The sequence below is a fragment of the Aspergillus flavus genome, chromosome 2, assembly GCF_009017415.1.
Source record: "Aspergillus flavus chromosome 2, complete sequence".
Taxonomy (NCBI): Eukaryota; Fungi; Ascomycota; class Eurotiomycetes; order Eurotiales; family Aspergillaceae; genus Aspergillus; species Aspergillus flavus.
In genome coordinates, this window is record NC_092409.1 from 3,866,967 (window position 1) to 3,881,772 (window position 14,806).

A 14,806-nucleotide genomic window follows, 5' to 3' on the forward strand; every position below is an offset into this window, starting at 1 on the left:
GTTCTAACATAGTCGCTTACTAGTTAGCGAGCCAATGTATCATGAAAGGTAAAGAAATAAAATGATATACTGGTGTAGTAGTAGTTCTGTTGCCTGCATAGCACTCAAATTTCCCTTTCGGGGATTAGATCTTATCGATAAGACTAGACAGCCTGATTGGCTCGATCCATGTGGAAACACCGCCTTTGCGCGGTCAACTTTTTCTGCCGCAAAATTTAGAAGAATTTCATGAAGCATCCAGAAAAGACAACAAATTCGAACAGATAACAATGGCGGCCTCTCGCTCCCCAGAGCCTGTGTCAGACGGCTCTCCCGAGCTCTCTGAATCCTCAGACGTTGAGCAAACAGAATTGCAAAATCGCGCGCCTAAAAGAAGACGTCTATCGGAGTCTTCAGTGGACTCCTACGTTGCTCCGGCGCCGCTCCCCACCCTCTCTCGTATCAAGAAGAAGGACGCAAAGGATGACAAGCCTGCCACAACCACGGAGAATGACAACCCTGTTCTGATTCGTGATGCCCTTGAAATCGGATTGCAGGATGAGGAGTCTTCGTTCAAAGCACTCAATGTTTCGCCCTGGTTGGTGGGCTCTTTGACGACTATGGCGGTTAGAAAGCCTACGGCCATTCAAAAAGCTTGTATACCGGAGATTTTGAAGGGAAGAGATTGCATTGGAGGTAGCCGGACAGGTTCAGGAAAGACAATTGCCTTTGCGGTTCCTATCTTGCAGAAATGGGCGCAAGATCCGTTTGGTATTTTCGCGGTTGTGTTAACTCCCACAAGGTACGTCGCCAGTCACTGAAATGTTTTCTTAGAGGTTACAATACTGATCGTTTCTTCTTAGAGAACTTGCGTTACAGATCTACGAACAAATTAAGGCGATCTCGGCACCACAGAGCATGAAGCCACTTCTCATCACCGGAGGAACAGATATGCGCTCCCAAGCACTCGCTCTCTCACAGCGGCCCCATGTTGTGATTGCGACTCCCGGCCGACTCGCAGACCACATCAATACATCTGGTGAAGATACGGTGTGTGGACTGAAGCGCGTCCGCATGGTCGTTCTTGATGAAGCCGATCGACTTCTGGCTCCTGGTCCGGGAAGCATGCTTCCTGATGTAGAAACCTGTCTATCTGCCCTCCCACCGTCCAGCGAACGCCAAACGCTCCTGTTCACCGCAACATTGACCCCCGAAGTGCGCGCACTCAAGTCCATGCCTCGCGCTGAGAACAAACCGCCGGTCTTTGTTACGGAGATTTCGACCGAGAATAACGGCGCAATCCCTCCAACCCTCAAACAAACCTACCTCAAGGTCCCCATGACGCACCGCGAGGCCTTCTTACACGTGCTCTTGTCTACGGAAGGGAACTCCACTAAGCCGGCTATTATCTTCTGCAACCACACTAAGACCGCCGATCTCCTGGAACGAATGCTCCGCCGTCTTTCCCATCGAGTCACCTCACTCCACAGTCTTCTACCCCAGTCCGAACGTAACTCTAACCTAGCGCGTTTCCGTGCTTCCGCTGCCCGGATCCTGGTAGCGACCGACGTCGCGTCTCGTGGTCTGGATATCCCGTCGGTCAGTCTGGTGATCAACTTTGATGTACCGCGCAATCCGGACGACTATGTCCACCGTGTCGGTCGTACCGCCCGTGCGGGACGCCATGGTGAAGCGGTTACCCTAGTTGGGCAACGAGATGTGCAACTGGTGCTAGCGATTGAGGAGCGAGTGGAACGGCGGATGGAGGAATGGAGTGAGGAGGGTGTCAGCATTGAAGGACGGGTGGTGCGCGGCGGCGTGCTCAAGGAAGTTGGAGAGGCTAAACGAGAAGCCTCTGGAGAGATCGAGGAGGGTCGCGACGTGTTAGGGCGGAAGCGGAATAAGCTGAAGAAGGTCCGGTAGACGTCGTCAGAGAGGTGGATAGATTGTACATATATCGAGGATGTCTTTATAATGATATGATTGTTCTTCAGCGATGTTTTGGTGAATTGGTCCGATTTACTTGAAGCCGGCCCAAGTAGTACTTTGCTTTTCCATTCCTACGTCTACTCTTACGCCAGGGTTAGGAGCAATCCTCGACTGGCTATCTCCGATCTACACCAGTTTGCTGTTCAGGGTACCACCAGTATGAGGGTCTCCTAGTTTGGAGGACAACGATCCAGCCATTGTCGAAATCAATTCACGTGCGGTCATCCACATGAGAGATATTTTCGAGAAGACAGTCCAGACTCAGACTATTCCGCCAAGACTGAATAGTTGACGAACCTCTCCTGATGGCAACGTCTCGAAACGCCGTCGATAGCCCCAACCATGGTGGGAAATAGTAGGATTTAAGTTTCGGCTATTGTTGTTTCTATGGGGAATGAACATCGTATGACTGACTGGACTGTCAACGTTCACAGTGGAGCCGGTCTGTTGGTACCGCGTCGGCTGATCCCGGTGTTTTACCTCTTCCAGACTGGACAGGAACGCCGGTTGGGAGAAAAGGGAAAGAGGATAAGTGAGATGGTATGTATGTCCTTTTAGGAGAAAGGGAGATCTCAAACCGAACCAAGTTCCAAAGTACTTACTCCTGAGACCCTGGAATGGGGAAGAATTTGCCAAGACCGAGCGAACGCCGGGAGGCACGAGAAGGTATAGGACGTGAAGTGCTATGACGGTGCATCTCCAACAGCCAAGGTCAACAGCGAGGGAGTAATTACATGAGAAGTACTACGCCGGTGGAAAACCTTGACGGGGGTCAGGTGACAAGGAACCCTTCTCCGCGGGCAAAACGTGACTCGATTCGACGACGCCCCCAAATACTGTGAATCACAGAATACGACGTAACTCCATCTACTCATCTCCTGGAGGCTGGCTGTCTGTTCGAACAGGGACCCTCCGGGGTCTGCAAATTCTGATCCATCGCATGACTTCGGATGCATGTCTCCAAATCTAGCGCCCCTCTTTTTTTCCCTCTTCTCCAGGCCAGTATGATTTCCCAGAGTTTCGGATCGGCATTAGTTCGAACGGGAGCCCAGATGGGAACGAGGCATCAAGAAGGGCTAAGCATGGGATGGGATGGGGGATGAACATCATCATTCCTCTGGCATACTTTTTTCCCCCTCTTTTGTGTTTTTCTTTTTTTTTTTTGCCCAGCCTTCGAGAATCCAGTGATCAAAGCACGTTCCAAGGAGGAAGCCATGCACTGTCACTTTGCTCGCGCTCTCCACCCGTTGCCTAGATGGGGAAACTCTAGTGACGGAGGCACTGACGAGTCTCGTTGCTGGACGGAGGGCGGATCTTCGGCAGTGTCCGACCTCTTGGGAGTGGAGCGCTGTTGGTGCCGTTGCCGAGAGTCGAGACAAATAGGAAAGAGAGGGACAAGAAGGGGGCAAAAATGAAAGAACAAGGGAAGGTAGAAGCAGGGAATAGGCAACCTCTGCATTCAAGTGAAATTACCTACCCCCCCGACAATGAGATCATGGTGTGGGCAGATTCAACTACTATATCTACTAAGTAGGTAGATCGTAAGTCGAACGGAGGATCTCGATTGAATGATGTACTTGTACCCCATGACATTTGGGAGGAAGGATTGGTCTCTAACTATGTTCCCCGGTGAGGGAGGCGATCAAAGTCAATTATATTAAAAAAGAAGAAATGGAAAAAGAAAGGAAAAGAATGTCAGACGCTGACGGGCAAATTGTATTATTTTATTTCTTTTTATTGTTAGATTGTACTCTGTAAACTAATAGTTGTCTTTTCCCCTCCATCGGTGTCCAATCAATAAAGTGGGTTTTTGTTGGCCTCGTTTTTTTTTTTTTTTTTTTGTTCTTTCTGCCTGGCTTTAACCCCAAAAGAGAAGTTTCTACGCTCGAACCGTCTGACCCTCTTTTTCTTTTCCCTTTTTTTCTGTTTTTTTCTTGGTTGGAGTTCCTCCTCTCACTCTGGTCCCGAAGCGCCTTTTCCCTTTTCTTTTTTTTTTTTTTCTTTTTTTTTTTCCCCCCCTTCTTATTAACATCCTGTTCTTTTGCCCAATTTTTTTAGTAAATAATTTTACCTCACATCTTCCCACCCTCAGCCCCCTTCCTCCTTCTTACTTGTCTACCTTCTGGTTATCTCTTTATCCATCGTCAATTTCCTTTATGTCACTCTTTCCGCTGGCTCTCTTGCTAACTTCTGGCCTTATTCGCACGTCCCTACTAACTCCCTAGCCGCGCGTTTCTTGCGCTTGAAGTTATCAATCACCCCGCCGGAAAAAATCTTGAATAATTTTTTTTTTGGATTTTATTTTTCCGGCGGCTACTATCAACCTTTGAGGGTTTTGTTGTGGACAAGGGCAGAAAAAAAGGAAAAGAGGGTAAAAAAAAAAAAAAAAAAAAAAGAGGTCCGCCATCATCGGGGTCGGCACTTGGGATTGATATCAGTTACGAAATCTTTTGTTAAACATTTTCAACTACTCTATTTCCCAAGGCCCCGTGTGTATCTCAATACACGCAAAAAGGGACACCACTTTTTTTTAACCTTTTTTTCTTGGAAGGTCAAGGGGACAGATATACTTCCCCTCAAATAGAATCCAATGGTCTCTATGGTTGATACCTCCAATCCCAACCCAAATGACACCGCCATGGATACGGTTGTCCCTAAAACTGAACCCGCTGTACTTGAGGGATCGATCAGTTCAGCGGTATCAACCCCCGAGGCTGAAGGCGAGATCTTAACGCAAGATGTGGCCCAGACGCAGAAACGAAAGGGTGGAAGAAAACCTGTACGTAAGATCTATTCCCTTCCCCCCTTTATTTTACCCGCCATGTGGTGTGTGTGATGGCAATCTGGGGCCCCGCATTACGGTTATCATTATCATCGCCCATTATGTTTCTGATTCGATTGATCGCTTCTCTTATCTTTGCCCACCCCTGTACCTTTTAATTGTTTGTTTGTTTATTTATTTTTTTATTATGTCACTTACCTATATTGGCTTATCATGTTTTTGATCTACTACCCTTATCGTTATGATCGCCCGGCTTAATCGTTTAAGCTTCTTTTAAGTTAACCTTCGTCTTAGATCTATGCGACCTCTGAGGAACGGAAGCAACGTAACCGTCAGGCCCAGGCTGCCTTCCGGGAACGTCGCACCGAGTACATCCGTCAGCTCGAGTCCACTATCAAGCGCAATGAAGAGTCCCTGCAGACCTTGCAGCAGAACCATCGCACCGCCGCCGATGAGTGTTTGATGTTGCGATATAAGAACTCCCTGTTGGAACGTATCTTACTTGAGAAAGGTTTGTCATCCTATCTTGCCCTCTGTCAAACACATCAACCAAACAGAAAAAGTAAAACGGAACATGGATTGACCATACATAGGGATCGATGTTCAAGCAGAACTGCGCTTGAAGGCTGGCGCTCCGGGCCCGAAGCCCAACCCCATGGCGGGGAAACCCCCATCAACCTTGGAGCGCGCAGCCTTGAATCGAAATTCGGCCCAGAGGCATCCTCCTGGGATCGCACCCAAAGGAGAGCCGTTTGGAATGCCACAGCCTCGTGACGGAGCGTATGGTATCCCCTCTCCTCAGTTTCAGGCTACGCCTCAGTCCCACGTCTCCTCGCCGTCTCATGCCAAGTCGCCCGGGTTTGCTTTCCAAGGAGCCATGTCCCCGGCTGGAGTCGACCCTCAGCAGGCTGCACAACACTCACGCCTGTCTCACTCCAGGAACCTCAGTCAAACATCGCCTCCCATGAGCGTTGCCCAGTCCGATACCACTGACCCGAAGTCTGCTCTGTCGGGCGGTGCCGGCCCCAGAGGACCCCGTGTCGCTTCGGCATATTACCCATCGCCATTCCAAAAGCACTATGATCAGCTTGGTAAGTCGTCTCGTTCCGACGATGCTTTGGGATAGAGCTGGTGACTAACCGTAACCTCTAGAACAAGAGTATGACGCTCAGGCCGATCTAATCGATGAGGAGCATGAGTCGTCCGTGGGCGCCTCGCCGTACGTGTCTGGCTTTAACAATGCCGCATCGGTTCCTGGCTCTCACTCCATGGGCCACCATAGTCTTCCACAATTCAATCCACATTCGGGGGAAGGATCCAATGGAGCATATAACAACACGAACCAGCTCTTGGGAAACTATGAGCCCATGCTCGATGCAGATCCCTTTGGCTTGAGTGCGAGCATGCACTTCCAGACCCCCTTCAGCTACGAACAGAATAATACTCGTCACTAAACACCACTTTCCGCTCTCTACTCTCGGTCCGATACTTCGGCTACCCCGTGTTAATTTTTTCCCCTACTTCCCTTTTATCCTTATAGTCGTCTACGATCAGTCGAGGAATTATACCCATAGGAAATAAGGATAAGAACTGATTTTACTCTGATTCGCATCCGGCTTCGTTCTGGCATCCCTCGGCATGGCATCGGAAGACAAAAGTGATTTCAAGCATTGCCCGGCGTTTTGCGGTTGATACCATTTGCTTGTGTTGGTTGTTGATTGAAAAAGAGATGCTTGCGAGGTTTCAAAAGATAGTTTGTTGGTGTACATGATGCGCATATGTGTGAAGCTCCCGAAGGGGACTGCCGAGCAGTCTTGATTCTCTGGACATATATTGTTATGCTGGGTTATGAGGTGGCACCGCTGTTTATTTCTATTCTGTTTTTTTCTCTCTCTTTTGCTCGTCTTGTCTTTCGTGTATTGCGGTCTCAAGAAAAGAAAGGAAAAAAATTACTTCGTTGTCTATGATTTACTTGATTGGTTGAAGATGTATGTAATAATGTTACTGAAGACGTTGAGACAAGGAGGAATATGATTGGAGGAAGGATGAATACCACCTTGTACTGCTACAATAAGTACTCAGTACTGTTCACGACATCATGGATCATCATAAGAGAAAAGAAAGTGACGTAGAGTGGCCGAGATGCCAGTTGATGTTGATCTCCTCATGATGCCATCTGCAAGCCCCGCGTGACGCCATAGCCGGGCTAAAGCCCTAGCTGTCGACCAATCACGGCACGCATACCTAAATTCGCTTAGCGAGCAAGCACACCTTACCGGATTGGGACAGAGCAACCACAAACGTTTGGCTCCAACTCCTCAAGTCATCATCCACCCGATCAACCCCCTTCCCTTAAACTCCCCATTCCATCCATTTAGGACAGGCCGGATACCTACGTCGTCTAGGTTTCTGCCTTGCTCGTCGCGTTCTCCCGCCCTTTTTTCGTATCGAATTGCTGCGATAACGGAGAGCCTTCCCCGGAAGGCCCCTCATAAAACCAGACGTCATGGCGGACGTCCGGTCCAAGGTACGTGCGAGAGAGCTTTCTACAGTGCGGGATTGGTATTCAGGAGCTACTGTTATCCCTGGCCTTTTGGATTTGGAAATCAGATCGATGGGAAAGTCAATTGGTGGGGATGAAAAGTGCTCTAGTGAAGAACTTAGGTGGTGAAGGGAGGGGAGGGGAAAAAAGAAAAAAAAAAAGTTTGAAAAAGTGAAACTGAACGCTGACGAATGTCTCATATCTAGAACCTTTACGAGCTTCTTGGTAATTTATACCCTTCCTGAGTTGCGCCCTATAGATTTGCTTTGATCTTTCATGCTACGATTGTCAACTCCGCTGTCAAGTCATTACATCATCTAACGTGCTTGCGCGATTCGCTGTTGCAGGCAATGATCCCGAGTTAGACCCCAGCAGACCCCCCGCTCCTCCCACAAAAGCTATCGACAAGCCCGCACCCCGTGTAGGCAAGCGTGACGCCCCCAAGGAGGCTCCCAGCCAGCCCCGTGCCGGCCAGAACTCTCGCCGTGGTAACTTCTCTGGCAATGAGGCCGGTATGTGATAGTCTCTTCTACTTTTCTGGCGTTATCCGGGTCTTCCGGCTAATTCCGACTCTGTATAGCTTTCCGTGACCGCAACGCTGGCCGCAACCAGAACCGCGAGAAGCCCACCGATGAGAGGGAAGGTGGTGCCCGCCGTGGCGGACGTCCCCGTGGCGACCGTCAGTCCCGCACCGGCCAGACGTAAGGCTCCCTCCCCACCCCTTTCTTGAACCAATTGCAGACGAGGTGATTTTGCTGGAATCGTTCGAAACTGACATATGTGACACCCGCAGCGACACTGGAAAGAAGGTGAACCAGGGCTGGGGTGGCCAGAGCGGCGAGAAGGAATTGGACGATGAGCGCGCCGGTGAGAAGATCGCCCAGGCCGACGAGAACGAGCCCCAGACTCCCGCCGAGGAGGCCGAGCCTGCTGAGAAGGCCAAGTCGTATAACGACTACCTCGCTGAGAAGGCCGCTGCCGGTGACTTCAGCGCCAAGCCCGTCCGTGCCGCCAACGAGGGCACCAAGGCTGACTCCAAGTGGGCCAACGCCAAGGAATTCAAGCGTGAGGAGGACGAGAACTACATCAAGGGTTCCTCTGAAAAGGCCAAGCGTGAGAAGGCTCGCAAGGAGAAGAACATCCTTGAGGTCGACATGCGCTTTGTTGAGGCCCCCCGTGGCAACAGCGGTCCTCGTGGCCGTGGCGGCCGTGGCGGACGTGGTGCCCGTGGTGGCCGTGGCAACGGTCCCCGTAGCGAGCGCACTGAGCGCACCGCTCCTGTCACCGTGGACGAGAAGAACTTCCCCAGCCTTGGCGGCAAATAAATACAGTCAGTCTCATAGCGGGGGGGTATTCTACCGGCACACCTCGACGCCGGTCCACTGAAAGGTCGAAAACGAAAAGAATCTTGAAGAAACCCTTACGATGCCTCTTCCTGGAAAGTGACGTGATATGGATTGCGGGAAATGACACGAGACGAAACCCTTCGGTCCTCGCATTTAGGTTTAAAATGGCCCCGATGTAATTTGATTTGAATGTCAAAAAATAGGAAAGTGTGAATTCAAACCAAAAAAAAAGTTCCTCTAGGAGGGATTACAGGTGAACCTGTAATTGTCTCTGTTTCTAAACCGATGATGGTAAACGTAGCATCCTTCGTGATCACTACTAGTAAAGAGAACATATCAACACCACAAAAATCCCCAACTCCAAGCAACCAAACCCAATACCCAATTTCATACCAGTAAAATAACAATTATACCATAAATAACTCATTCTTACCCAGCTACCCAACCTCCCTGACCACAAAACCGTCTTCCCCCAACTCATAAACCCCAAAAACACCCCTCCACATCGCCACCAACCCAGCCCTAACCACCTCCATCTCCACGCCCTGAATCCCAGACACATTCCCCCGATCCCCCAGATCAATAAACCCGCCCTGATCCAATCCCCACAGCGCCTCCTTCACCCAAACCCGACAACTCATCTCCTCCCGAAACAGCGACGAATACGCCGTCCGCGGCACATTCCCCAGACACTCCTCCAGCGCGCCCCGCAGCATCTCCACATCGTCAATGACGTCCACCTTGACGGCCGCGATGACCGGCTGCGATTGCAACTCGAGTAGATTGGCGGGCGCGCTGTTGTAGGACCAGAGTCGGCGGGGGGCTTTTTCGTCTGTGAGATCGTGTTTCGTGCCCCGGGTTAGGGGGCCGTGGGTGTTGGTTGTGTATAGGGACCAATGGAATGTGGAGGGTGTAGAGCAGGATTGGAGGAGTATGTAGAGGGTTGAGGGGGTTAGAGTGTTCATCTTTCAATACTTTCTTTTTATTTTGGATTGTGTTTGATGGGGGTGTTGTTTGGGGGTGTTGTATGGAGGTATGTATATTGAGGGTTATGAAGAGAAGTATGCTTGTAGGTAGATAGGTGGGTATAAAGATAGAAGCGTGTAGATAAGTAGGTAATAAAGGAGTGACTGGGATTCCAATTTGCTTTTTATACGGGTAGTAAGGGGCGCCTATGTGTATTCGCCGTATATCGTGACCTGGTTATTGGTCGTCTGGGGTTCTTTTCGGGTGATTTGCATAGTGGCTTGGAATGGGTGATTGTCGCTGTTTCTACACTGTAGCTGATTTGCTTGTGATTGTCTTCCTTGTGGAAGGTGAGTATGGGAGGAGATGAGGGTATTGCACTTATCTTTCTTCTTCTTTGTTTGGCTACGCCATGGTTAGAGAGGATTGCACGGCATGCATACCATCGACAAGAATCACTTCCCACCACCTGCCAAACGGACTATAAGTCCTTCTTCCCATAGGGTCCAGGTGAAGATCGCCACACATCCTAATAGGGTTATCAGCCCCCAAGCTCTAGACGGGCCGAGCCAACATTACGATCGACAGAGCAGCTAATCCATATATTAGCCATGCACATCTGCATCTTGCTTCGGCCCTAACACTTGCCCCTCACCTTGCGTCGGCCCACCGCCATTCAGAACATTCGACTCGCCTGCTCCCCATTCAGTTGATCCTTGACGTGGGGGCTACGGAGATAGAGGCCCCAGTAGAACTAGAACATGTCTAGACTACACCAGTCTGAAGCTTAAACTGGCTGGCTGCCGTTATCATTGTCGCGTGCCATTGTACAATCCCAGCACTAGTGAAACGCAAATATGAACGAGCGAAAACCCAATCCTCCCTACTCAAAAATAGCAAGGCAGAACATCCTTATGGCATAAGGTTAGTGAGGAGCCGAGCCGCCTCGACGGTGGATTATGGCCATACCCACGCTGCGCGGGTGTATGGGACGGTCCAGATTAATCAAGCAAGGAGCGAATCAGGGCCATTGGGGGCGGAGTATGCCGTGTTGCATGCGTTTGGTCATGGCATATTTGCCATTGCATGCAGGGATGGCCGCTTGAGCGCAAAGCTTCAGTCGGGGCAGCCAATCCGGCCCCAGATGGGTTTCTTTGTTTGTTTACATGCACTTGATGTGCACAGACACGGGCAGTGCGGGCGTCGCTCCTGGATTGGCAAATTATGTGACGTTTCAGACTGTGGTCGGTTGTTCTCTGGGACAGACTTGTCTTGTCTTTTGCCTCTAGTGGGTAGGATTCCAGGTGAATGCGTGTCCTATCAGGTTGGACGTTGTAGTGGTTCTTGTTGGGTGTCGTGGCGATGAGAGGCTATGACTGGGGAAGAGACGGTGTTTGGCTGATTATGTGGTGTGGTAATGTTAGTGGGTGAGTTCTTGATGGATCCTATGCTATGAAACTGGAGGCTGCTCGTGATTTTGATATGCGTTGGCAGGTGACTTCCATTTGTGGAAGTCGGAGTATAGCCTGGTGTCATTCAGTCTGTTGTTCTTCTACTTTCGATTATTCCTCACCCTCCTAGTCTTGACTACGATCAGTTGATCACTATGTCTTTTCGGCCTGTCTACGAATTTCAGACCTGACTCTTTCACATGCCTCATCAGAAACACATCAGGTTCAGATTGAATCAGCCTGAAACCCAGGATATCCCCCGAAACTCCACCACCACAAACTATATATAGAAAAAGAACCTACATCCAGACCTGCGGTGCGAGCCATGAACCGACAAAGGATTATCAAGAGTCTCAAAGATCTGAAACAAACGAAACATGAGCCAACGGGCATAAAAGGTAGGCTCCCACAGCCTTCCGATTATACTTTAATAGCCTCAAACAACTCCCTGGTGACCCGTCTAGTTGAAGTCTGATCAAAAATCCAGACTCTAGTTCGACGCTGTGGCGGCGCCAGGTTTTGTGGAAGAGATATCCAATCAAAATATATCTGTTTTGTTCCAGGTCTGTTATGGGTTCTTTTTGGCCACATTGAGGTAGAGCAGATTAGGCTAACCTGGCTCTTCTCTAGTCCTAGATATGCGCTGTGGACTTCTCATATTGGGAAGCATACAATATCTATGATGCATTGCTGTTGGTAAGTATACGAACAATACTGAGCAACGAACAGTGACCATGGCAGATGAGTGATCAATATGCGAGCAGTTGCAGTAGACCCTTTGAAATTTATATACGTATCTTGTCGCCTTCTTACATAGCTTTGGTCAATATCAAAGGTGCTATGCTTCATCTCTCCAAACTTTACCAGCTCTTACCAACCCTTCACATACACCGATTAGATAGGATATATACACGAATCCAAAAGATTACAATTCTACCCTCTCGGATTCATACCCGTCAAACTTGAACTTTTCCGCCGCTTTAGCTGCCATGGCCTCCCACTGGCTGAGCGTCTCAGCAGACGCTACCGAGTCATCTCCAAAGCCTGGCTTTCCGTTAAGGAAGGCCAATCCCTCCATCGCCCGACCTTCACAGGCACGCTGAAGAGCTAAAAAGGCAAAATGGCCCCCAATCACCGGTCGAGCAAAGAAGTTGGGCCCTGGGAACTCGCCCTTGCCTTCAGTATTGTGCAGATCAGTGAAGGGCAAGTCGGTCACCGTTTCGTTCACCCATCTCGCGACGGACTCGAGGATCTCACTACGCACGTCCTCACTGGCAACAGCCATAGAGAAGAACTCCCAGTCTGTCTTAGTGTACAGATGGCGGCTGTCCAAGGGAAGACCGTACTTTTGCCGTACATAGTGGTACCAGATGGACTGCTTCTGGTAGATGTGATGTGGGACGAATCCACTCTTCCCGGAGTGTGAGTGGAGTGACTTTTGACTGCCATGTGCAGGGGAAATGTCGGTGCCCTCCAGGTGGAAGCAAAGCTGGGCATCCGCATACAAGTTATAAATCGTAGTCCAAGATCCATACCAGTCATAGGCAAGTTTAGCATGCGTGCCGTCTCGAGACATGCCGAATTCTTCCCACTTCGCGATGTAGGTATCGGCGATATTCTGTATTTGAGTCAGGGGATCCACTCTCAAGTCTCATTGACTGTACCAACCTTATAATATGATGCATTCGCCTTGTGTCCAGCCACTTCGGCTAGCTTGCTCATGGCATTGATACCGATAATACCCTTAAGGGCAAGGTTCGTCTGAAGAGCCAGCCAGCCAGCGAAATCGTCCGTGGAAACTACATTCATTAGCTTCCCCTTCATTTTCGCAAAACAAAAGGGTCCTTACGTTGGTTAGCAGGCTCCAGAGAGAATTCTACCAAGTAACTGGTCCATTGAGTCCAGAGTTTGTAACTGCGTTGAACCCATTTCTCTGCCAAGTGCTCGCCTTGGGCACCACCGCCCCATCTTCCGTCTTGCTTATCAATCCCCCCCAGGGCTTGAAGATTATCCAGAGGGAAATAGCCTGAGTTCTTGTCAGATGTTTGAGCGGCTGTGCCTCGAGTAGACCAAACGGAAGCCGCCGTCGAGTCCGCAGAATAACGCAAGGAATTCACAACAGCCAGACCCATGATGAGAATGTTGCCACACTCCTCTACAGGCATGTACTCATCGTTGCCGTCTGGATGACCAGTGGCATTGGGGAAGTGAGTTCCCAGGTCATGCATAGCGTACTTGTTTGGATATTGTCCACTCAACATATGTTCAATCAGTGGCTCGAGGAGATAGGCCAACCATCGTGGGTTCGTGTAGAGGAAGAATGGGAATGAAGGGAAGATAACGTCGATAGTTTGGAAGTTACCGTTGGAAGAAATCTCCTTCAGGAAGAGAATCGGGTTTTCAGGTGTCCCAGCAAAGGTGGTTGCTCCCATGACCTGTCGGGCTGAGAGCGCTACGATATCTACATAGTCATAAGCTCCCGATTGATAGGCATCCTGGGCTAGTTGTTCCGAATAGTCGGAGGCCAACGTGCCCGCATTAGCCAGATCATGATAATGGAAGCTGAGTAGTGCCTCCTCGTTGGAGAACCAAGACCTCCAGAGAGGCCGCATCAAGGTGAGCCCGCGTGAAGAGGCATATTGGACGACCGGATCTTGGATCAGGGCAAGGGTGAAAGTCACGCTGTCGCTAGCAGGGCCTGACTTTTTCGAGGGGATGAAAGACTTGGAGAATGCAAAGACCGGTTCTCGGTCACCGACGGCACGGAAAGCGCCATCATTCTCGTTGCGCAAGGCTCCCTCGGCGGCAAATCCTCGCCGCACAGCTAAGGCTTCTCCAGATTGAAATTGAACGTTCTACTCTCAACGTTAGCCATAACATTTACAATTCGCGATGACACTAATTCAAGGGGCACGAACAGCAGGACCAGTAAAGTGAAGGGTACCCCATTCTGCCCGGTCACGGATCTCTGATAGCAGCAGCTCTGTTTCCCTCTTGAATCGCCATCTCTGGAGAGTAGGCTTGCCGCCTTTGGCATCGAAACCATCGTATTGCCAGGTGATTTTGCTGCCCGCATCTCCGCTTACCCATCGTCCATTGACATCCATATAAACATTGACAGCCACATCACCATGAACGTGGATGGTCACATATGAAGCCGGGATCGACTGCCGCAGAGTCGATGTAGGCGTAATAGGAGATAAGAAAGAAAGAGTGATGTCCAGCGGAGTAGAAGCCGACGTATCCGAGTTGATGCGGTAGGTCAGGTTAGTGGTAGACGCATCGTAGTTGGCTCCAAGGTAAACTGGGAACGCTACTTCCGGTGAACTATGTCTTTGTTAGAGATCATAGGCAAAGGCCCTGGTTGCTCCGGGTATACCTACTCGGAATCGGAAGGCAGGGATTCATGGGGCTTGCCCAACAACGGATACACGGTCCCCGTACTAGGAACGTGTGCCATCAAGGAGAGGCCAACCTCCTCTCCAGTGTAAAACATGGGCCATTTGGACCATGGCGCCTCACGGGCATTGCCGAACCAAGTACTGAGGTAAGGATTCCGCACAATCAGCGGGAGGACGGGCGGAGTCAAGGTAGATGCCGTACTGACTGCCGCCTGAAGGGCAGCTGTCAGTACTGTAAAGGATAAACGCATCACGGTGGTGTCGGATTGATCACGAGTGATAGGTGAGCGAAAGAAAGAAAATAACACAGAAGCAAAAGAGGGGATGTGAGAGGTATGCAGGCACCGACC

The 14,806-nt window shown here is 50.1% G+C and overlaps 5 protein-coding genes across 5 annotated transcripts; 3 read left to right on the plus strand and 2 right to left on the minus strand.

Annotated features, from left to right (window-relative positions):
- Positions 1-269: 269 nt before the first annotated feature.
- On the plus strand, positions 270-1,902 carry F9C07_2198444 (ATP-dependent RNA helicase dbp8; the record flags this gene model as incomplete). The annotated part of the gene is made up of 3 exons (XM_071509433.1): positions 270-500; positions 537-781; positions 843-1,902. The coding sequence occupies 3 exons, from the start codon at positions 270-272 to the stop codon at positions 1,900-1,902; spliced, it is 1,536 nt and encodes a 511-aa protein (XP_071363893.1).
- Positions 1,903-4,567: 2,665 nt separating this feature from the next.
- Positions 4,568-6,204, plus strand: F9C07_2554 (putative bZIP transcription factor; the record flags this gene model as incomplete). The annotated part of the gene is made up of 4 exons (XM_041289930.2): positions 4,568-4,747; positions 5,045-5,261; positions 5,344-5,841; positions 5,903-6,204. The coding sequence occupies 4 exons, from the start codon at positions 4,568-4,570 to the stop codon at positions 6,202-6,204; spliced, it is 1,197 nt and encodes a 398-aa protein (XP_041143061.2).
- An 843-nt stretch (positions 6,205-7,047) lies between these two features.
- Positions 7,048-8,941, plus strand: F9C07_2277764 (putative telomere and ribosome associated protein Stm1). The gene is made up of 5 exons (XM_071510257.1): positions 7,048-7,277; positions 7,499-7,517; positions 7,640-7,804; positions 7,873-7,993; positions 8,086-8,941. The coding sequence occupies exons 1-5, from the start codon at positions 7,257-7,259 to the stop codon at positions 8,615-8,617; spliced, it is 858 nt and encodes a 285-aa protein (XP_071363894.1). The 5' UTR covers positions 7,048-7,256; the 3' UTR covers positions 8,618-8,941.
- Positions 8,942-9,075: 134 nt separating this feature from the next.
- Positions 9,076-9,603, minus strand: F9C07_2552 (uncharacterized protein; the record flags this gene model as incomplete). Its single annotated transcript, XM_041284819.1, has 1 exon — positions 9,076-9,603. The coding sequence occupies one exon, from the start codon at positions 9,601-9,603 to the stop codon at positions 9,076-9,078; it is 528 nt and encodes a 175-aa protein (XP_041143063.1).
- Positions 9,604-11,980: 2,377 nt separating this feature from the next.
- Positions 11,981-14,707, minus strand: F9C07_2551 (putative glutaminase; the record flags this gene model as incomplete). Its single annotated transcript, XM_041289917.1, has 5 exons — positions 11,981-12,673; positions 12,724-12,854; positions 12,905-13,910; positions 13,974-14,382; positions 14,439-14,707. 5 exons carry the CDS (start codon positions 14,705-14,707, stop codon positions 11,981-11,983), a joined length of 2,508 nt encoding a protein of 835 aa, XP_041143064.1.
- Positions 14,708-14,806: the final 99 nt, after the last annotated feature.